Genomic DNA, 23,688 nt, shown 5'->3' with positions numbered 1-23,688 from the left:
AAATTTGCAAAATAATCTTGATCAACTATTTATTTAAGAAAATGACCTACTCAAGTTTATTTGAAGATGTATTTAAGAAAATGGCATTCTCAAGTGTATTTAGCGAGGTCATTTTCTTAAATAAATAGTTGATCAATGTTAAAAAACAAAATACCCCGTATTCACACATGTGTATCATGTAGTAAAACCTTAAAACTGAATGAACACTTATAATCAGTACAAGTTTTAATGGATTTTTAAAAAGACAGGCAGAGCATCCAAAGGCACCAGGGCTTTGAGTAGTCATTTAAATCATATATTCATACAAATGTTTTCAGGATAATTTCTTATTTAGTCACCCGTTTTATCATTTGCCCGTTTCAATCCCTGGCTTTTCAATTGTCCCAATTTAAATCATGCAATTATACCAATGCTTTCGGTTTGATACAATTTGTAAGGGATAAACAAATTAAATAATCTTGCAATAGAATTACAAAATAGGAACTGCAATAACTCCCATCTTCAAGAAGGCTAGGAATATAATGTTGGAACTCGCTAACAAATATCAAGAAAAAGTGAGCCAAAGAAATATCTCAGCTATAAAAGATTAATCCTGAAAATTCAACACCCTGCTTCTACGAGAACTAAACCAAACAGATTACATAATGAATGCTCACAGATCATAATTATACACACACCAGTCTGCAATCCAAGAAAGTCTTTTTATATGAAAATGATAAATAAAATAAAAAAGAGAGAGAGAGAGAGAGAGAGGATACATATAATAAAATCCAGGAGGCCGTAAAATATCAGCAACAAGCATCTTGCTACAAAGAGTGGCTACCTATTCGTGTATGACCGATAAAGTTCATTGTAGGAACGCAGGTGTGTGACAGGAGGTAGTCCAGTTTCTGAACTTGAAGAGGTTCTCATTGTCCCCTCTTTCAAGGGTAATCGAAGGGTAAAATCAGGAAGAAACGGGTAGGAATTTCTAACAGAAGGGAGAACCATATTTGTGTAAGGACCAATGTGGTTAGTTTGATTGTAAGATGGAGGAACTATGCCTGGTCTTGGCTGACTGAGGGACCTCTGAGGAGGAACTCTGTAACTGGTTTCAGTAGAAGTGCTAGAAGGAGCTGTGGAAAATACTTCATTAGATAAAGCCATTCTAGGATCAACACAAGGCCTAGTAAAGAATTTACCACCAGAAACTTCATGTGGGAAACTCGAAAAAATCGATGGTACCCCAATGTCAGGATGGTTGGCTATGGTATTTGCTTTGTACTGATCTTCATTTGGTAACCGTAGAAGAGCATGAAAACCAGTTGGAACTTTGAAAGTATCATGTGTGTTCGAAGTTCCTCCATCCACCAGTGACAAGCTACTGAGTTTCTCTTGAAGCGATGATTTTGCTTGTTGAAGTGCCTCCAGTACTGATCCTAAATTAGTTGAAGTTTCTTGTCGCACAACTGTGAGATTGAGGGATGAAGTGCTGCTCGGAGAAATGAACAATGGTGTGCTTTTCTCTGCATGAGAAGAAACCTTTGATGAAGGGGATGAAATATTACTTGACATGGATATATATTGTTGGCATATATGCACAGAGCTGTCGTAATGCAACCCTGAAATTTCTGGATCATTCTTACCATTTGACACCAGAATTGAAACTTCTAATTCTGCAGATTTTGACGAATCCTGCAAGATTTCCTTTTTCGCATCGGTGAGTGATGGCAAACATTTGGGAGCATGATCTTCACTGAAGCGAATACCGAGGGTTTCTTGATTATTTGGACATAACATTCCAGCGGCATCAGCTACTTCAGGTAGCTTAATATCATTTCGTTCTTCAGTCACATCTGAACGGTTCCCAGGATCTCCTGAGTCCTGGTAAATATGGACAAGAAAATATAAAAACGATGCTGGGGGATCAAATATATGTATCTGATGCATCAAAGATCTAAGATCAGCAAAATACAAGAATGGCGTTTTGTTCTAATCAAGGAAGTCCTTGTGTCCCCTAAAAAAGTAACATTATCCATTCTGAAAAACTGATAATAATATTCTCCCGATTCCCAAGTGGCTAGAATTACTTCACTATGCTTAACTGAATGCTAAAATACATCACCCTTTCGATTTTTTTCGAGAGACTAAAGTCAACTTAGGTGGTTATAGCTACATTTTCATCTTATATCGACAATTTTTCAGTGTCAAAAAAGGCAAGCATGAATCAAAGCATTGTATCTGGATTCTGGACAATATTAAAACCATCATAACAAGTATCAAGAAAAGAGTGAGGACAAAAAAATATGCATACCACAAGCATATAAGACAATTTGCTGAGAAACGGCTGTTCGCTAAAGCTGTAATTGTGTTTCATATCCTGGATCTGTAGACCCCGAACTTAAATTAGATCAACCAAATTTGTTGTTAATGATGTGGTACATAATGGAGCTTATTTCTATTATCCAGCCAATATTGTCCTTCTTTTACGTTTAGTGTAAGATTGGTATGTTCAAACTTGAGCCTCATAAATCAATATCTGTGGAAATATGTCAATGTTGGCACTATTTGTTGCCATGTCCCCGAAATATTTCTATTCTCTCAAAATCCAAACAAAAATGCACTGTGTTCTCCAAGATAATTTTCTAAAAAAATTCATTTTCATCTCGCTTTTATGTCTTCAGGCATAATCTTTACTTTTAATTCAACTTTCTATCATTTCCCAAAAACTTTATTTTAATATACTTGGCTAATACTTTTTTTTAAAAAAAATAAGATATCTCATATATCATTATAATAACTACATTATAATAACTATTATGATACCATTCTCGTATAGGTTAAAAGTAAAATTCAAAATGGTTTATAAAAAGTTGTACTGGACTCATATACCAACTTGGATTTCCCATTTTCTTAGAGTGAGGACAGAAACGAAATAGTTGCTACAAGAGCCTATTGAGCAGTCGTGCACAGTGTGACATGATGGTATCAGAGCCAAGTTACAAGCAGGAACACTAATAAACAAGTGTGATGCAGACCAAAATGCTACATGTGTGGGAGACATATCTTGAACCTATGAGATGAAGTGCTACATACACGAGAACAACATCTTGAACATGTAGAAATCACTTAGTGGGTAGTGGGATTAGGGAGATACGAGGATGTCATGTTTTGAAGAAGGGAGATCGCAATACCCTTGTACCACATGAGTTAAAAATGAAAGTTTAAAATAGTTTATAAAATGAATTTCTTAGCAATTTGGGTTGACCAGTTTCGTAGATTGACGACGGATGCAAAGTAGTTTCTATAGGAGCCGATTATGCAACAGCGTCGCAGTGTGATAAATAAATATGAAGATGTGATACTATTAACACAAAATTCTTACATGATATGACATATACAACAAAAAACATTTATCTTCAATAAATAATTTAAACTACACATCACATTCTCCAATACAATCTCCCCATTCTATCAAAATGTTTACCCAAAGCACTTGAAAACACAACACACTTTCTTTACCTTTGTTTTTTCACAAGAAGAACAGTGTGACGTCTGGCTTGAAGAAAGTGTTCCAGCTGGTTTCAAATTGTTATGTGAAACAAGAAACTAGAAAACCTCAAAAGTGTCATAGTATTAGCTATGTGAAAATGGACTAGCATAGAACAGGTGAGTAGGTATAGACTTTTAGTGCGCCAAATATAAACCCAAACCATGGAGGTGTTGGGAAAATAATGTTGCAAATATTATGGATTACTTTAATGATTAAACAGTAGAAACTGATAAAACTCACATGTTCGCAACTGTTACTCTCTCTAAACTTCTCCTCCCATTCTCTTTGGGCCTTCTCCTCCTTTTCATATTGACCAATGAGTTGTGCCTGATGTTGCAATGCACTTTCCATGTCTTTATCTCTTTCATGTACAGTAATGTAACGATCATTAGTTTTTTGGCTTCCACTCTCTGATTCTAACATGAGGTTATCCACTGGTTTTTCCCCACTATCGAGATTGTTGCTATCCCATAATGCATCAGTCTCACCATCAAAGCTGTTGGAAACATCTATCGAAAATGACGCTTTCACAGGGCCATCATTCTGAAACTCTTCTACTGCTCTGATAACACATAATGAATATTACCATTCTTGGTGCACTGTGAAACTGGCTTTACAGTTCAGGTATTAACTTAATTTAACTGCAATTAGTGGAGCATATTATACATTCACAAGATTAGGTATAATGTGATTGATTGGTCGATTGGAAGACAGGGAACACAAAATTACATAACTAAAAAGATACACTTATCCTATTTTTTTTCCTTTAAAACAAGCAACTATTGAGTGGTTTTATCAAGTCAAACTTTGTAGGTCTTCCGTCTTCAAACATATTTCAAGCATAACTCTGAAGAGTTTCTTAGTTGTGTAAGTTCATGTGTTATATGTCCAAAGGGAAAGGTTAATGAACCAGAATTCAAAGTCTGCATTAGGAAAACACACCTAGTCTCCCTGCGCCTTATCCTGCGGCATGATTTAACAGTCCGTCGCGCTGAAGAACCATTTAATGCAAAACTAGTTCTTCTACTAATTGAGTCCACTTGTTTCTTCTTTTCAAGAGAATACTGGGAATCTTTAGTAGTTTTCCAGGTCAAGCTTTTACCGGTTGATGGTGAAGATTCAATTTCAGAGCTATAATAATCCCCCATTTCATTTTTTCTTGCTTCATTCTTGGTTGAAGTTTCTCTTAACATCAACTGATCGGTCCTGAAATCATGTAGGGTTCCATCCTGATCAGAATTTGAATCAAATCCCTCTGGCATGTCACTAATTCCATGGTTCTCAAGAATTGCAAGAACATCTGTCATTGCCTTTTCAGCTTTATTTCTTTGAATAGACATAAACTTCAGTTGTTCTTCAAGTTCCATTACCTGGATATAAATACAGTTTTAGAGACTATAACTGCCAAATAGGACTAGACAGGGAGGAGAAGGGGCCGACAGGTAAGAGGCACTTGCATATCTTCACGCTTATGCTAATCCCTTATCTTGCACCTGTTTGATCCCGGTTGCATATACCACATTTTGAAGATATTAACTTGAGTCACTCAGTTTTTGAAATTTTTAAAAAAAATTGGACCGTCGTTTTCTGAATCTAAAAATGAATTATTATAAATTCCACAAGACAGGAAATACAAGATAAAATATAGAAAATCAAATACTGCAACTCACTCTCTTGGACAGTTCCTCGGCTCTTTGCATTGCTGTTTTGGAGACAGATCTTTCAGATAACAACCTTGCTCGAAGAAATTTAATTGTCATTTCCCTGGAGTCTTCCCTGCCCGTGTTTTCCCTGTAACAATAGCACTTAAAAGGATCACACGTGTACTGAAATAAGATCCATGTTAAATAAAATGATATGTTCTGTCATTCTAGAGTAGAAAAGTATCACTTTTAGAAAACAATCGATGCCAATTCGGTTTACTTTGGATGACAAAAATAAAATATTCTATCATGCTGTGAATAAAACCTGGATATACCTTACAAAAGTCAAGTGAAGGTTAATCATACGTGAAAATACAAAAACTTGTATGGGTTGAACACCACTACAAAAATTACGACATCCTTATCATTATAACTAAATTAAAATCACCTGAATCGGTTCCCTTCATCAACTTTAATTTTGTTCGACAACAATCAAGAATCCTTCTATGTCGTAGTACCTAGTTATAACATTTAGATAAGCAATATCTAACATTATTTCTTGAAGATGTTTTTTTTTCAAGATTTTAACTGAACCATCTAAAATTCTCCACAGGCACTAGAACTGTATGACCAAACCAAATTCTTACAAATGAAATAAAAACAGTATGCACATATCATGCAACCCCAGTATTAGCATGTTTAAGCTCCTGTTACTGCAGAGAAGCTCCAAGTTCAAATTCTACTAAAATGGAATGGATTAAGTTGTCTTCTTTGATATAAACATGATTATAACAAAATCAACCCGTTTCAAAACTATCACATTTAGCATATTTAACTATTCATAAACGCCGCCAAATAATTAAAAAATCAAATAATACGAAAATATAATAAATACAAAAATTCCCTACTCTCGAAAGGACGAGGTAAAAACCCAGCAATTCCAAAGAGAAAAATCTTGACAAATGGTAAGGCCCCACACAGATGAAAACCCAGAAAAGGAAAAGCTCGAAACATCGATTTAGCGTAAAAATCTTGAAAGTTAAGAACTGAGACAACTTCGTTTAATGCAAAAAGGGAAAGAGGAATGCCAATACCTCGGTTCTTGATCTTCGTTCACAGAACCAGTCATTTTTTTAGCAGCTCCAGCTCTTGTAAGAAGGAAAAACGCAAGAAATCGAAAAATTCTCACTGATTTAAGGAGAAGATATAAGTTGAACAATTCGGTTGGATGTCAGTAAATTAAAATGAAGACAGTTTATAATCAGAAGGGGATGAATTGCGTTTTGACCCGAGGAAATACGCTGACTTCTGGTCAACGGAACAACTAACCCCAAGTAAAACTAGAAAATATATATATATATATATATATATATATATATATATATATATATATATAGTTCATCCATGTACGTGTCACGTTTTTTTATAATTTATTTAATTTTTATTTAAATGAAGATCAATTGAAATTTTTTTTGAGAGATTACAGTACAACTAAGAATTAAAAAAATAAATAGAAAAAATAAAAAAATAGAAATTGGACTTATAAATTGATGTTTAGGAAACAAAAATTTTATCTGTCAAGTTACATATGACTTGCATTAAAATTAACACTTTATTAATATTTATAAATATTAAAACAGACAATGACACCGAAATTTATTTCGAAAACATCACTTAAGAATTGAAAAGGAACATGCATTTATTCGAAATTTTCATCCTTTTAACGAACTTCATTAAATAAATAAAATTATAAATCAAGAGTGGATAGTGCAAAAATAAAGTTTACATTAATTTTAGTATATTATTAAAGTGTTATTTCATATTTTTGTGCATATTTTATTATTTAATTAAATGGTAATAATTTAAATGGAAATAATATATAAGCCGATCGATGATGATGGGATTGATTAGTTTAAGGTTGAAACGTTGCTAAGTCAAGACTCCAAACTTGACTTTGTACAAGACGGTCAAGTCGGGGTAACCATAAAAGTATTTTTAAGCATGAACTAAGCTTATGAATTCTTATGGTTCAATTGTACATTTTATATATATATATATATATATATATATATATATATATATATATATATGTGTGTGTGTGTGTGTGTGTGTGTGTGTGACGGTCTCACGAGTCGTATTTGTGAGACAGCTCTCTTATTTGGGTCATCCATGAAAAAGAATTACTTTTTATACTGAGAGTATTACTTTTTATTGTGAACATCGGTAGGGTCGACTCGTCTCACGAATAAAGATTCGTGAGACCGTCTCACAAGATATCTACTCTTAAACTATCTTATATGAATCATTTAGTTGTACAATTATTAGCTCTGATCGACAATTTTCAAACAACAACGAAAATTTTTTTTACATATATATAGAGTTTCGATATCCTGTACACTTATCGTGCGACTGCCACCGCTACAAACCCATTAGGACCCACCTGGGGCGTGCTATAGAATATTCGATGGTTGCCTTGAATCTGCCACGTAGCTGCCGAATCGGACTTCCGGTGGGAAACATAAGGAGAAACCGATCGAGGGAAGACAAATGGGGGTAGTTGGGCATCCGATTTCCGGCAACCTTGCTGACCCTGTTGAAAAAGGGTTTCTCTCTGAGCTTGAATCTGGGCCGCAATAACTGCGACGAGGCGTTCCCGGAGACAGGAGGCGCATACCCCAACGTTGCTACTCGGGTCAAGCGGATGTTTCTTGCACTTCATTTATACTAGCTACTCTGCACACGCGGTGCGTGTGTGTACAATTTTTTTTTATAATTATTTATGGACTAAAATGAAATTTGACAAATTATCGAGGTACTAAAGTGCTATTTGAATAATTGTAATAAAAAAAATAAAATCAAAAATGTTTTTTGAAATTAAAAAAAAAAAACAAAAATGTAATTTTGATATCAAATAGGGGCAAAATAGGGAAACCAAAAAACAGACCAAAGACACTAAAAACAGTTATTCTAATATGCTTAAACTTAATAAATAGTAAAAGATATATACGTGCGTACTTTGATTCGATTACCGTAAAGTTCAAATTATTTAGTTCAAAACATCCGATATGTGTCTTTCCGACAACAAAAGTCTCACAAAGATATTGAAACTCAGCAAAACTGTAGCCATCAAGAAAAATACATGCAAGTTCTAATGGAAATGGGTGATTTATTTGGGTCGGGTATCCAGATCTGACTAATGGGTCGGTCATTCCCGGGCCATCACAAAATATAAGTATTATGATAACTGATTGGAAACAAGGTGGTGCAAGTCAAGTTTTGTCTGAGTTCGGATAATTTCATATATATAGTACTCGATATATATGTTGGGTAAGGTTTGACTTAATCTACCGTTTATAATTTTTGATAAAACGTAATGACAAATGTCCGATCATATAATTTTAAAACATATATAGTCGACCTTTTAATATAATAGAAAATATTATCATTGTCGATAAAATAACAACCCATCAAGAATAAATTCATATTATTATAAAAACATTTCAAGTACATTAATCTTGTGACTTTTTTGTTGCATTTTAAGCAAAGTTTATTGTGAGTACAGTTCTCATACGGACAATATCTTCCCATAAATAGACTCATTTTAGTGCATATCAAGTTAAGAACAACTAATCGTGGGATAGATCGTTAGTGGAAACTAACTTTTCGGGCACTTTTTAGATTTTCAAAAGTTCCAAATTCAACAAATTGCAGTTAAGATTCTTGCGCGCCACCATTATCTTCAAGAATTATTGTCTATTTTTTCAATTTTTTTTTTACCATAAAGGGAATGGATTTGGGTGGAGTTAGGGGTGTTAATGAGTCGGACAAATATATAATAATGTACTTACTATTCAAGACATATTATTAAAGGAGTAGGTCTCATGTGAGACCGTCTCACGGATCTTAATCCGTGAGACGGGTCAACCCGACCCATATTTAAAATAAAAAGTAATACTTTTAGCATAAAAAGTAATACTTTTTCATGGATGACCCAAATAAAGATCCGTCTCACAGAATACGACCCGTGAGACCGTCTCATACAAGTTTTTGCCTTATTAAAGATCTATAATGTTTATCCAATCTTTTGAATTTTTAAGACACCACAAGAATCTTACTATTGTTTTTCTTATAAATTTGTTGAACTGAAAACGAAGTTTTTATCGAAATTTATATGTTGTCAACTTAGGTTGCCTACACACATACACATATATATAGTTTTGATATCCTGCACACTTACCGTGCACACCTTTGTGAGCATCGATGATGTGTCACTCACCCATTGGATGCACAATTTTTCTATATTTCATCACATCCAATATGTGAGTGACACCTCATCGGTACTCACAAAGATGTGCTCGGTAGGTGTGCAGGTTATCAAAACTATATATATATATATATATATATATATATATATATATATATATATATATATATATATATAATGTTTGCCCAATCTTTTGAATTTTTAAGTTATCACAAGAATCTTACTATTGTTTTTCTTAGAAAATTGCTGAACTTAAAACGAAGTTATTATCGAAATTTATATGCTGTTAACGTTATATATATTAAATTACTACAAATTAATTTTGTTTCATGTATTAATGCATGGTGATGCATATGGTTACGTAATTAAACACAGTTGCATGTACATGTGAATAATCATTTGAAAATATTTATTAAAAAAATAATAACAGTTTTAACTGATTAAAATAAATATGGATGTACGAAATTATGATAATCAAACACATGATATTGACTCTGATATTATTTTTTAAGTCTGGACATCAACAAAAAATCATAGCTGATAGTAACGATATAACTCAAATCACTTAAACCATTTAACGGACAAAGAGCCTCGATACGACGAAGAAAGATTCATGAGCTGATCAAATCTTAGCCAAACTTGTGGTTATGAGCATTCAGTACCATGCAAGTCGTTGTCCATTGTATTGTTTAGTGGATTTATAACCCACAAGTTTTGGCTTAGACTTTAAGATTTCTTGTAGAATAATATAAATGTAATAATTAATTAATAACATCGTTTATATGATTTTTTTACTCTTTTTTTTTGGGCATACGATGCATGTATGTGTATCAAATCCAAATTATATATATATATATATATATATATATATATATATATATATATATATATATATATATTATATATTTGAAAGTATGTATCTTGTGAGTTGGTATCACGGATATTTATTTGTGAGACTAACCAACTATGTATTTACAAAAAAAAAATATTTTTTCATAGATACTGATCTAAATATAATATTCGTCTCATAAAATTGACCAATAAGACTGAATCACAATATTTTTTGTGTATATTAAATATAAATATGAAGATAGTACTTGGTGCTGCGGTTGATGAGCATTTTAAAAAATGTTTTGGTCAACCGTCGGACGGCAATAATGCGCACAATGAATTATTAACACTGTTATTAATATTTAAATTATGTTGCAAAACATGAAATTATGCAATAATTTTTTAGCCACACCATATTTAATAATAATAAAAAATTCATATGGGACAGCATTTTTTAATTAATAAACATAATTTTTAGTACACTAATTTTACATGTTGGATAAAGCAAGTGGAATGTGATGTTTGAATTGCTTTATGATTTAAAAGATTTAAATCGCATTGTTACTATCAGTTTAAATGTTCATATTGATAAAATAATTATTTAAAAGATTTACATTATTTATGATTTTAAAGATTTGAATGTTCGTATTGATAAAAAAAATATTTAACTAGAAGCATTCAATTATATTAAAACATGTTCATTTATATTTTAAACATCTTCCTATATGTTAGAAACATTCATTTATATTAAACTTCTACAATTTAAATATGATTCTATTCTGAGCACCTTGCGTTTAATGTAAAATTTATATAAAAAATATGAAAAATATGATTAAAAAACCATTAATAAATAAAATTTAACCAATATATAGGACTGAACGCTTGTCGTTTTTTACCAAAAACTATAAACGACGGTAATTGTGCAATTCAAATTTTTTAAACTGCACATCAGCCCAATTTTAATGGTTTGATCGCTCCAACCAACATGAACAATTAGTGCATATCAACAACTTCTCTCCGATAATTACAGTTTTTGCAATCATTGAGAATCGAATCCTTGACTTTGACTTTGATGTCAATTGTAAGACCGGAAGAACATCGCTTTACCAAAATTACAACTCATGTTAATGATGTAACTCAAATATTTTAAACCGCATAAGTGCATTACCTAGCAGGGAGAGTTGTTGCACCTCAACACAATATCGTATAACTAATTCAATAATATTAAATGTACAACAAATATATCTTATATCGATATTTACAATAATTATATCATGATATTTTTTTATTATTTTATGAGATTTTTTGTATTAAATTTTTTATGTTATAAAAATTATCTTTCAAATTTGGCAAAAACTTGTGTGAGACGGTCTCACGAGTCGTATTTGTGAGACGGATCTCTTATTTGAGTCACTCATGAAAAAGTATTACTTTTTGAGTGGGTCTCATGTGAGACCGTATCACGGATCATAATCTGTGAGACAGGTCAACCCTACTCATATTCACAATAAAAAGTAATATTTTTTCATGGGTGACCTTAATAAGAGATCCGTCTTACAAATACGACCCGTGAGACCGTCTCACACAAGTTTTTGCCTCACTTTTTATGCTAAGAGTATTACTTTTTATTGTGAATATAGGTATGGTTTACCCGTCTCACAGATTATGATCCATAAGACGGTCTCACGTAAGACTCAGTCTTCAAATTTGATTGTCCCTAAGATTACTCCGGCTTTATCCAAAAAAAAAAAAAGTGTTAATTACGATATAAATTATCATATAAATGGACACAAAAGCCGGCGAAACTCATGCATCCATGTCATAAAAGAATAACAGCACCTACATGCACCTACACTAGAGTCTAGAGATTGAAAAGTCTTACTATTTACTCATTTGCCCCTACTTATTTCGATAATTTCTCTTTGCCCCCGGTATTTTTATAATCACCACTTTACCCTTATTAAATCTAACAATTTATCATTATTTCATTTTTTTAAAAAAACAATTTATCATTATTTATACTATAATATCGCGTCAGTTTATATGTAAAAAATAAAATAAAAAACAAACGGGAATTTCTTATTAAAAAGTTGTACTAAAACACAATGCATACATAAAAAATCTGGTTTCTATTTTTAATTATGACAAAAACTTGTGTGAGACAGTCTCATGTGTCATATTTGTGAGATGAATTTCTTATTTGGGTTATCCATGAAAAAATATTATTTTTTATGCTAAAAGTATTATTTTTTATGGTGAATATGGGTAGGATTGACCAATCTTACAGATTAAGATCCGTGAGACGGTCTTCCGTGAGATCTACTCATTTATTATAACGTAAGCATTTACTTGCTATCAATATCAAGATTCACGGACAATTCTATCCTACTCCGGGAGATTTACTCTCTGTCACTAAATAATATATACATGTATAGCATTTAAAAATAGCTACAATAATTTTATTAGCGTTTATAAATGGGTTAACATAGAATTTCTTATAAAAATTAAATTTTAAAATATTGATTTTTTACATTTCATATGATTCTACCACAAAAATAAGAATAATAGAAATGAAAATTTCAAACCTCAAACGTAAAAGTTTTACTATCAAAAATTTTTTTTACGTAATTTTTAAATATAAAATATTAAGTTTTAAATTTTGAGAATAATAATAATATAATGATATAACACATGCTATATACATTAAACGAAATTAGTTTAATGATTAGTTTGGTTGATTTTGGTAAAAATAGTGTGAAATGTAATAATAATAAAAAAAAAGACGTGTAAGAAAAAAAAAGTAAAGAGGAGTACTTCACCTGATGTAGGATAGAATTGGCCAAGATTCACGATCTTTGACTGTTGTACTTGGATGAACGAGCTCAATTTATGTATATATATTCAAATTTTAAGAATTATTTTATGTCTTAATTCGAAACGAGACGCATATCAGATTTATTTGAAATTCATTATAATAATCGAAAAAAACTAAATTTAACAACACAGGAATTTTAAATATTTAATCAAAATAAAATAAATCGAAATCTATGCAGAAATGACTTCTCGATTCGTAATGTGGATTAGAGTCAGCAAGATTAGCACCCAAAAAGCACTGAATCTGATTAGATACCACATTCCCCACTTTTCCCATGATTAGAAAATTACAGGGGCACAAATGTCAATCCACCCAAAATTTGCCTACATCTGATATCATATATATATTTTTTTAAAAATATATTATATATATTTAAATTATTTTATACAAAAGATTTTTTGACAACATAAAATAAGATTTGAATTCTACTAATCTCTTGATATTAAAGACAAATCCAACAAAGATTTTATCTCACTGGATTCCATATTGCCCAAGCATCACCACATCATTAAATAATACTCATAAATTATTAAATAATTATGTTACGAATCAATTTTGTGATACATATCTCTCAGATAACGTAACTCATGAAAGACAAAAACTTGTGTGATTATTAAAACATCTTAAAATTTTAACGATAAATATTTGACTATTAATCTATCCTTATTTAATCCACTCAACCAAACACACCCTAAGAGTATTACTTTTAATTGTGAATATGAGTAGGGTTGACCCGTCTCACAGATTAAGATCCGTGAGACGGTCTCACATGAGACCCACTTCTCATTCTTGAAACTATTATTTTTCATGATAATTATGTATGGATCAACTCTTTCATAGATAAAATTCGTCAAATCATCTTACGAGAAACATGTTCTAAATAATATTATTTTATAAAATTCGTCAAATCATTTACGAGAAACATGCTCTAAATAATATTATTTTATAAAATTATAAACTTTAATGTCGTAAATAACGGATTTAATCATTATTATGTTTCCTTGTCTCGTTTTGATTGTTGCTGCATGCAATTTTTCCACTACCGTCAAACCCAAATTCGGATTTTTTCCATTTATATGAAACACATGGCTGAATTGTTTTTATTATTATTTTTTTAAAAAAAGAAGAAGACCACAAGTACTTTTTATTTAATTTCTTATGGTTAATGGTTTGATAATTTTTTTCAATTAATAAAAGATTAATGTTTGTCGATATATGTAGTTGAGAGTTGGAACCCATTTTTTTGGAGTCTTTGGTTCTTGAATTTTAGCTTAAACTTGATTTCTCATGCGCGACATAATTAATCTTGTTCTTCCATCTGTTTCCCAAACATGGGGTTTCCTCAAGAAATTTAGTCCAATTCCGCTGGATTATGTTCCACCACCATTAGTATTTTCTTCTTGATAAAATGTGAGTCTATATACATGCTGTAGATATATTGAGGAAGTGAAAGGGAGATTTGTGCTGATGAAGAATGGATTTTTGAGGGGAAAAAAGGAGAAAGATCTGGTTTTTAAGCGGAGAAATGAGGGATTTAGCAATGGTGTTTACAGATGAACTCTCTTAGTCGTTTTATAAGTGGGTTTTTGATTTTGTGGAAAAGGTTTTTGATTTTCAGCTGCTATGTTTAACGGTGCGATAATTGAACTTTTCAGGGGAAATAGTAGAAAGTAGGGGCGGGGACAGGAATATTTGAATTGGGTTTTTGATATAGTGGGTAGAAATCTTGAAATATAGAGAGAAAATGATATCTTCGGGTATAAATTTGGTAATGACAGTGATTGGATTTGCGGTTAGTACTTTGTTCATAGTCTTTGTATGCACAAGGCTCATTTGGGCTCGGATTCGATTGAGCGTGTCGAGACGGTCCTTTTCCAGGGCTCTTAGATCTGATCTTAGCAGTGTAAGCATTTGTTTTCACTTCTTTTTTTGTAATTCTTGGATCTGTTTTTCGTGTGGATGCAGATTTGAAGTCCCTTGTTTATCATATTATTTTTGTTTATCATGTCTGGACTCTTTATTTTACCCCCTATTTGAAACAATAAATCAAGCCCTGCCCATAATCGAATTAGTTCAGTAAATCTGACCAGCAATGGCTCCAAAGTGGTATGGTTATCGAAACGTGACACTTGGACTGATTTATGTGAGTAAAAAGATTGGAGGCGTAGTGATGCCGTAATTAGAACATTAGGTTCACATGTATTTTAGTTCTTCGTATTATAGACTATGAAAACACATGATCCTGTGCTCACCTTGCATTTTTCGCATTAACTGAATTTTCTGCATGGAAGCCAACGCATTATATATGTCTTGGATCATAATTTTTATGGGTAATTGTTTGAGTTTCAAACATGAGTTGCAGCTTTGGTCGATGAAGTTTGACTGTGTGTCATCAATTTGGTATTTTGCTATGTTTGTTTCCTCAAGTAGTTCTGAAGCTCTTCTCATGTTTGAGCATTTTCGGACAGAATATTGTTTATTATGCTTTTTCACTCGTACACACTTCTCTCCATCACATCGTTATGACAGTATACATAGGGAGCCCGACTTTTACCAAATTAATACTTCTATACATTTTGATTCAACAGTTTCTTTTGTTGTGTTTTCACTGTATACTTTGCTATTCTGTAATGGCAATTGAGAATCTTCATTGTAGCTTTGATAGCTTTTAAATTTCAGATCTGAATGATTGTTTATCTGACTTGTTTTATACAGTTGGAGCATGGCCTTCATGGCCTTGAGCCTATTGTGGTATCAAATTTTCCTACAAAGAAGTATCAAGAATTATGCTTCTCCTCGAAAGAAAATGCTCTGTAAGTTAATCAATCTTCTATGACTTTGTATCAGTCCTCCGAATCAATTTTTTCAAAATTTTAATGGGAGTTGACTTTTTTGCTGAAGAGATATTCACTTGCATTGATTTTGAATCGGTTGTTTATAGACATAGAAGATACTTAAAAAGTTCTTTGACTTTGCTCAAGTGTTTCCCATTTATTACTTTATGAAGTAGAAATTGGACTAATTTCATGTATTTTTTTCACCTCTTTTTTGGTCGAAATAGTTTCAAGTGTATAAAGTCAAACAGAAATATTAACATAAAACTTTCTTTTTAAAAAAAAGAAAAGAAATATTAACATTAAACTGTTAGATTTCTGATCCAGAGTTTCACATGGTTTCTTGGAAGAACTGTGAATTGATCAAACATTTATATTTAAAGAGTATCTACCAAATTTTGGCGGCATCCCTTCGTACTTTGTCCCAATATAAACGCCGTCACTATGCCAGTATATTCATTAAAATGTGGTGTGGGGCGTATTCTAAGTGTCATTACGATTTAAAACAGGTTCTCTGTGAAATCCGGTGCGATCATGATCGTAAACATTGTTTTAACCATAATTATCGAAAGCCCTTAGGCATCACTTAAAGCTCAGCCTTTGTACCTCAACACAAGGTCAGGCTAAGCCCTTTGAAGCCTAACCTTGGTGTGCTTCAACCTTGAAGCCTAACTTTGGTGTGTTTCAAAGACTAAAGGCAATAATTGTAAAGATTGTAAAATCTTAGTGAAAAATCGATCATAGATAAAATGTCCAAGGCTTATCAAGGTGTGAATTATTTTCGGGTCTTAAGTGTAAGTAGGAAAGCGGGTGCATCCTTTATTGAAATCAGTCATGTAATGCACATGATATACATACGCCACAAATTATTTGATCTTAGATTTCCGTGTTTAGTGAGACTTCGATGTTTAAGAACTTTTTAAATAGAGACTTTGATGTTTAGTGATTTCAAATGATGGGGAAAGAACATCAAGTAAATTTGATCTATATCTAAGATAATTAACAAGAAGAAATGGACTATATGATAAATTCGGTCGATCATGCTCCAAAAAGACCCAAAATAACTAAAGCAGGTCAGGCTTGATATATATTGTATATTTACATTAAAAGAAGTGAGTTTGTTTTAGTAGACTCGCTCCCCGAACTTACCAAGTAACTAGTTACCACGAGGGGCTGTTGTTTATCACATAGCTACAGATTAATGACGTGCAAAAATGTTTCATTCTCTGTAGCTCGATTTGAAACGTGCATGGAAATTTGAATTTAGATGTTATTGAATTATTGGATTTTAGAAGGTAGAAGTCTCTTGGAAGTAAGCTACGCATCACTATTTCCATGAATGTTTTGATTGTCTTTTTTATGCCTCAATAGACGTTGTTTTGAACTTTTTTATGTGATGGAAACTTTTGTTTGAAAAACATTTTCAAATAAATCGTTCTGAAATCGTTTCGCTAACAAACCTTGAAATTGCTTCTTTTGTTGTGCTCGTTTCTCGTTCTTGAATTGTGCTTGGTAACTGGTCGGTCTGCTTTTGCTCGTCTGAGATTCTGCATTTCAGTGTATTCAAACTATATTTTTATACCCCATTCAGAATACTAGTTATTCTACCTTTTTTTGTCCCCTTTAAGAATCTATTGCTAGTGTTTTTTTGTGAGAACTGTCATATCTTGTGCTTGCTGTGGAGCTAGCAGAGTGGTGAAAGTGGACTAAACTAAAATTCGAAAAATTTATCGGCGAGCGATCATCTTTTACGAGCCCTACGATCCCTCCTGCTCTGCTTTATTTGCTCAGTTTGGACAATTATTTTTGGAACATTAATCGAGAAGTTAAACGTGTTTGGTGGATTATTTACAGATATGTTATTGATACTCTTGTAACATAAAAAAAAGTCCTACCCGCAGGTGCACGGTGTGCCTATCTGAATACCATGATGAAGATACATTACGCATCCTCCCCGTATGCGGCCACTACTTTCATGCAACGTGCATCGACATTTGGCTTCACAGGCACTTCACGTGCCCTGTATGTCGAATCTCTCTTCGTGAACTCCCAGAGAGACGGTGGTGCATGCAACCGATGTTCAGCTCAGCTATCAGATCCCAGTACACAATGCGATCCATCAATTCACATTACTGTCATTGCATGTTAAGCGGGCAAAGGCCTTCTTCGAGATCACATGAAAACCAAGTGATGGATACGATTGAGGAGGCGCATTGCGAAACCGAGGGGGTTCGAGCTGATGCTAGAGACAGCAACTACGTGGCGATTGAACGGAAACTGGGGAGCCCCTCTGATCAATGAGCATGATTCTCAAGAGTCACAACTTTCCATTAACGGGTGTAGATTGCTACTTCTCTTTGCCATACACGATGCTTTTTTTTTTTTTGGTTTCTGTATATATAAATGGCGGCTTTAGATTCTTTCTTTCTTTTTTCTTTTTTATAAAAAAATTAATATTCTGAAGTGCAAGAATCTCTCTTTTATCTCGCTCGACTTGTTTGTTTTCTTTATTGTTATTTCAAGAAAATAAACAATTAAGAACATTTTTTTTTATTTTCGAGAATAATTCTTTCTCATATTGGAAAATTCATTATATGTATTTCCCTATATACATACAGAAGCTTCTTACTTAAAAATTATACATTATATTAAAATTCATTATATCTATTGTACATAAACGGTGTTCGTATGACTTGATCAGTAGACAAAATAAAATATATTTCAATTTACATTATTATTTGGTGAACTTCATATTTATTTTAATCAATATGAAATACTCTAGGCTAATAAATTATTTTATTAAAAAGTAAGATTATTTTTAAAAATCAGAACAATAATGATTTAAATATTGTAAAACATATTTATTTAATATTAAAAAAATTTAAGATGATTGAATGGACAGTGAGACTCATAAATAATGATTTTTAATATTAAAAGAATGTGAGTGAAAGAAATATGTTATAATAAGTATGTGACAGTGAACTCTACGATTTTTGATGAGTCGGTGAATGTTATAACAACCCATCATTGTGGATGTCTTTAGAACAAGACTTAATAAATTCCCTATAGTTTTTAATTGATGTTGATTTATAATATAAATAATTAATTTATTGGCAAATCCCCCGCAGTCTGTGTATATGCTCCAAACTTTTTTATATATATTATTTTTGAACTAACATTATTGGATCGGTTCAAATTATTGAGAATTAATTAGAATATATGTGACAACCTCAATCTAAGATGAAAATAATGCATATTAGTCGGGCAAAAACTTGTGTGAGACGGTCTCACGGATCGTATTTTGTGAGATAAATATCTTATTTGGGTCATCTATAGAAAAATATTACTTTTTTATGTTAGGAGTATTACTTTTATTGTGAATATCAGTAGGATTGACTCATCTCACAGATAAAGATTTGTAAGACCGTCTCACAAGAGACATACTCCTTAGTCAGTTAAAGAATTCTTTTCTTTCACCTTTTTCTCCACTTTCAGACTCTTTTTTCAGTTTTTTTACAACACATAAACTTTTATATTATGGGTTTGTTTTTTAATATAGATCAGATCGACTCGTCAGATAAATACGATGGTTGAGACTTAATCTTTATAATACACTTTTAGACCTTTGATTTCTCGTTGGTATGTTCCTCACGTTTTCCTATTATATATATATAACTTTGTCCAAATAAATAAGAAAGCACTAACATTAAATTATTGGGGGAGAGCATTGCTTCCAGAAGGTGATTTGACAAATGGAAAGAATGGACAAATAATGTATCAAACATTTTCAGACCCAAAAAAAAAAAAAAACAAGTAATGATTAGCTTCTTTCGCTTTGGGTTTATAAATTTTTTTTTATGTATATAAAATAACATTGTCCATCCATTCAGGGATAATTAAATCAAATCAAAATATTATTCTTCAAAAAAAAAAATCAAAATACAAATAATAAAATAAGGAATATTGGACGATTCACAAAATAGAAGACGAAACGCGTCCACACTTTAAAATTATCCAAATGGAAAATGAAGAAGAATAGACATTTTCCAAAGATGAACCCAACGCCATTTCTTGGAAATTTAATTGAATATGACGTCCCATGTGTATAAATTTATCTGGGTTTTCACATTGACTTAAAAAATTGTAAGAAAAACATTTTATTTTTTTAATATGATATAAAAAAATTAATGGGACTAGTTAATATATTTAATGATGTATATTTAATGAGTACAAGTAGATTAATAACATGATATATTAGATCAATTCAATTTTGATAATTTAAAAAACTGAATATGAGTTAAACTTAGAGTTTTGTATGATAAATCTTTTTTTATATTTAACTGAAATATAAGTATATCGAACTTAAATATTAAGTTCAATTCAGAGTTACAAAACTGAATTACTGGATAGAGTCTTTTCTACAAACAATATCTGAATAGTCAGAAATCAACGAGCACTGCCTATAATGTATGATTTGTCGGAAAGGACAATGACGCAAAAAATACGAGATTAACGGCTATCATATTTAGAACAAATGTAATATTTGATTTTATTGATCGTTAGAACCAAGTCTATAAACATAAGAAATCGTAAATCAATTAGGCTATCTGAAATTATCACATAAGGTCAAATATGACTGCTTTCAAGACTTTGAGTGGGTCTCATGTGAGACCGTCTCATGGATCCTAATATGTGCGACGAATCAATCATACGCATATTCACAATAAAAAGTAATACTCTTAGCATAAAAAAAATAATATTTTTTCATGGATAACCCAAATAAGAGATCTGTCTCATAAATACGACTTGTGATACCGTTTCACACAAGTTTTTTCCCAAGACTTTTTGCACACACTCAAGTATAATATCAGATAATTAAGATCAATTTATGCTTAATATTTCATTTCAGAAATACTTGTAAACTGACAATTATTATATTTTTCAGTGTTATTTAAGTAAGCAAGTAAATCTAAGAATTTCAGTTAGATAACGATAAAGCCTGATTGAATAGGATTGTTACAAAATTGTAATTTCCAAAGTCTTCTAGTGACTAGATATGAAGCAATCTATCTATATTACGGATATATATTTATAAGATCGTTTCACAAGATACATGCTCGTCAAATTAGTATTTCTAGATATAGATATGTTAAATTAAGAAAATATATAAGCCTTATTTTATTTAATATCTTTATGATTAATACGAGGCTTTAATAACAAGAACCATACGGAATGATTAGGAAAAATGTTATCAAATTTTACATTAAAAAATGTTATATATATATATATATATATATATATATATATATATATATATATATATATATATATATATATATATAAGTATAAGTTTCTATTTAGAAAAAATACAGTTAAATGATTTCATTACTACATGTGGGGAAAACTAATAGCACAATTTATAGTATGATTATATGATAGAAAGTTATAATATTAGTGGATTAAAATTTTAAAAATTATAATTCGACTGTTGATTGAACCGGTCAAGCATGGCTTTGGGAAACCTCTTTTGTTTAACCTAAAATACCTCATTATTTTAAAGTTTTCTTTCCTATTTTAAAGGAGTAAAAACTAATAATTTTTTTTAAAATTATTTAAAATAATCTATTGTTCATAATTTTTTTTTTCAATAATAATCTCTTCAATTTAATTTAAAGTAAAAAAATATAAATATAAATTAAATATTAAGTAGACGGTCAATCATATCCATATTTACAATAAAAAATAATATTTTGACGTAAAAAATAATATTTTTTATTGATGACCCAAATAAAATATTTGTATCACAAAAATAAGCAGTGTGACTATCTGCAGTGATTTACACACCCAACTCTAGGAAAAAGGAAATTAAGCGTCACATTAATTAATGACAAAATCCAAAGTTTAGGTAAATTGAATGGTGTGGGCCGAAAATACATAACCAACTGCCTAAATGACGGGTTTTTTTTTAAAATATTATAAAATAATAAAACCATTATAAAAATATGGCAAATCTTAAAACTTTGTAAAACTATGGCAATCCGGGACTTACCGGATTCAAAAAATCTTTTTTTAAAAAAAAAAAAAACAGAAAGTGAGGGCTCGGATTTTAAAAAAAAATAAAAGTGGATCGGCGACGGTTGGAAATTATCGTCGCTATTGGCGACGGTTTAAAACAAACCGTCGCTCTTAGCGACGGTTTTAATCAAAACGGTCGCTAACAAAATCCGTGAATCACTGTCCCGGATTCTAAGAAGCCATGCGTGTGTTTTGTTCCTCTAGCTAGAAATGCGGGTATTTTTCTATCATTGTCGAAAATAATTGTTCCTCGTATTTATTCTCGTAACTTATTTCTTTCATATGATTTATACATGTAAAATCCATCTTTTTTACTTCGATCATATATTAATATTATTTGTTTATTTTATCGTCTATTTTATTTTAAGAGATACGAAGATGTAAAATTTCGTTGATAATATTATAATTATATATTAATAAGTAATTTTTTGTGTAATTTTTTTATAATACTTGTCATTTATTTCAGATATTAGCATCGTCCGTTGATTTTGTTACAAGTTCCGCATAATTACGTCTGAGAAGATAATTTAATTAATTTTTTAATATTTTGTTTGTATTATTTATATTATATTAATGTAATTATAATTTTGTTCAATAACATTATATGATTAAGTATAATATAGTTAAATAGTATATTTTAAATATTAATCGCAATATTAGAAAATAGTTTGAATATTAAAAAAATAATAAATATGGTACCTGCAATTTTTGATAATATTTCAAGGTTAGTATTTTTAATATAAATAATTTATTTTAATATAAAAATTGGTTAATATTAGTGTACTTAATACAAATGAAATTATAAAGTATTTTGTTACGTTTTTTAAGTATATTGAGAATAATTTTTAAAATTTCACGTAATTTTAACCTCCGTGATTTATAATACAATTAATATTATAATTATACATATACTATACATAAAATTTCACGTAAATATAAAGTCTGTAATTTATATATATATTCTAATTCCAATAAAACGATTAATATTATAATTATTGTAGATATAATATTATATCAAGTAAATATTATTATTGTAATTAAATATAGTATATTAGTTAAATTTTGTAATTATTGTAGGTATAATATTATATCACGTAAATTAAATATAACTATTGTAATTATTGTAGATATAATATTATATCAAGTAAATATAAATATTGTAATTAAATTAAGTATAGTTATTAAATATTGTAATTATTGTAGATATAATATTATATCACGTAAATTAAATAAAACTATTGTAATTAGTGTAGATATAATATTATATCAAGTAAATATATTTATTATAATTAAATTAAGTATATTTATTATTATTTTAAAAATTATAAATTACATTATTATAATTCCAATAATACAATTAATATTATAACTATTGTTATTACTTAAAATTGGTATAATGAACGTGCTTTTTTTAAAAAATATTATAAATAAAAAACTATAACATGTGAAGTTATTAATGTAATTACAAAATTGTGTATTTATTAATAATTCTTGTTAATTGCATGTACCATATTTTTAATATTTAAACTATTTTTTAATATTGCGATTAATATTTAAAATATACTATTTAACTAAATTATACTTAATCATATAATGTTTGTGAGCAAAATTATAATTACATTAATATAATATAA

At 30.4% G+C, this 23,688-nt stretch overlaps 1 protein-coding gene and 1 long non-coding RNA gene across 4 annotated transcripts; one reads left to right on the top strand and one right to left on the bottom strand.

The window, feature by feature from the left end:
* Positions 1-519: 519 nt before the first annotated feature.
* On the bottom strand, positions 520-6,480 carry LOC140804369 (uncharacterized). Of its 3 annotated transcripts, XM_073160345.1 has the most exons (8): positions 6,270-6,480; positions 5,203-5,323; positions 4,475-4,902; positions 3,773-4,094; positions 3,502-3,588; positions 2,294-2,365; positions 1,626-1,863; positions 520-1,505 (listed from the first exon to the last, which is right to left on the bottom strand). In XM_073160345.1, exons 1-8 carry the CDS (start codon positions 6,302-6,304, stop codon positions 820-822), a joined length of 1,989 nt encoding a protein of 662 aa, XP_073016446.1. In that variant the 5' UTR covers positions 6,305-6,480; the 3' UTR covers positions 520-819. The 3 variants fall into 3 exon arrangements, with proteins under 3 accessions (XP_073016446.1, XP_073016447.1, XP_073016448.1); XM_073160346.1 differs by lacking the exon at positions 2,294-2,365 and having other exon boundaries at positions 6,270-6,479; XM_073160347.1 differs by lacking the exons at positions 2,294-2,365; positions 3,502-3,588 and having other exon boundaries at positions 6,270-6,477.
* A 7,867-nt stretch (positions 6,481-14,347) lies between these two features.
* On the top strand, positions 14,348-18,405 carry LOC140804859 (uncharacterized). Its single transcript, XR_012112218.1, has 3 exons — positions 14,348-15,048; positions 15,861-15,958; positions 17,881-18,405. It is a non-coding gene; the product is annotated as an uncharacterized lncRNA (long non-coding RNA).
* The last annotated feature ends 5,283 nt before the right edge of the window (positions 18,406-23,688 follow it).

This window comes from Primulina eburnea, chromosome 11, assembly GCF_022965805.1.
Source record: "Primulina eburnea isolate SZY01 chromosome 11, ASM2296580v1, whole genome shotgun sequence".
Classification (NCBI taxonomy): Eukaryota; Viridiplantae; Streptophyta; class Magnoliopsida; order Lamiales; family Gesneriaceae; genus Primulina; species Primulina eburnea.
The sequence above is the reverse complement of the archived record's forward strand: the minus strand, read 5'-3'. Positions and strand labels throughout refer to the sequence as shown.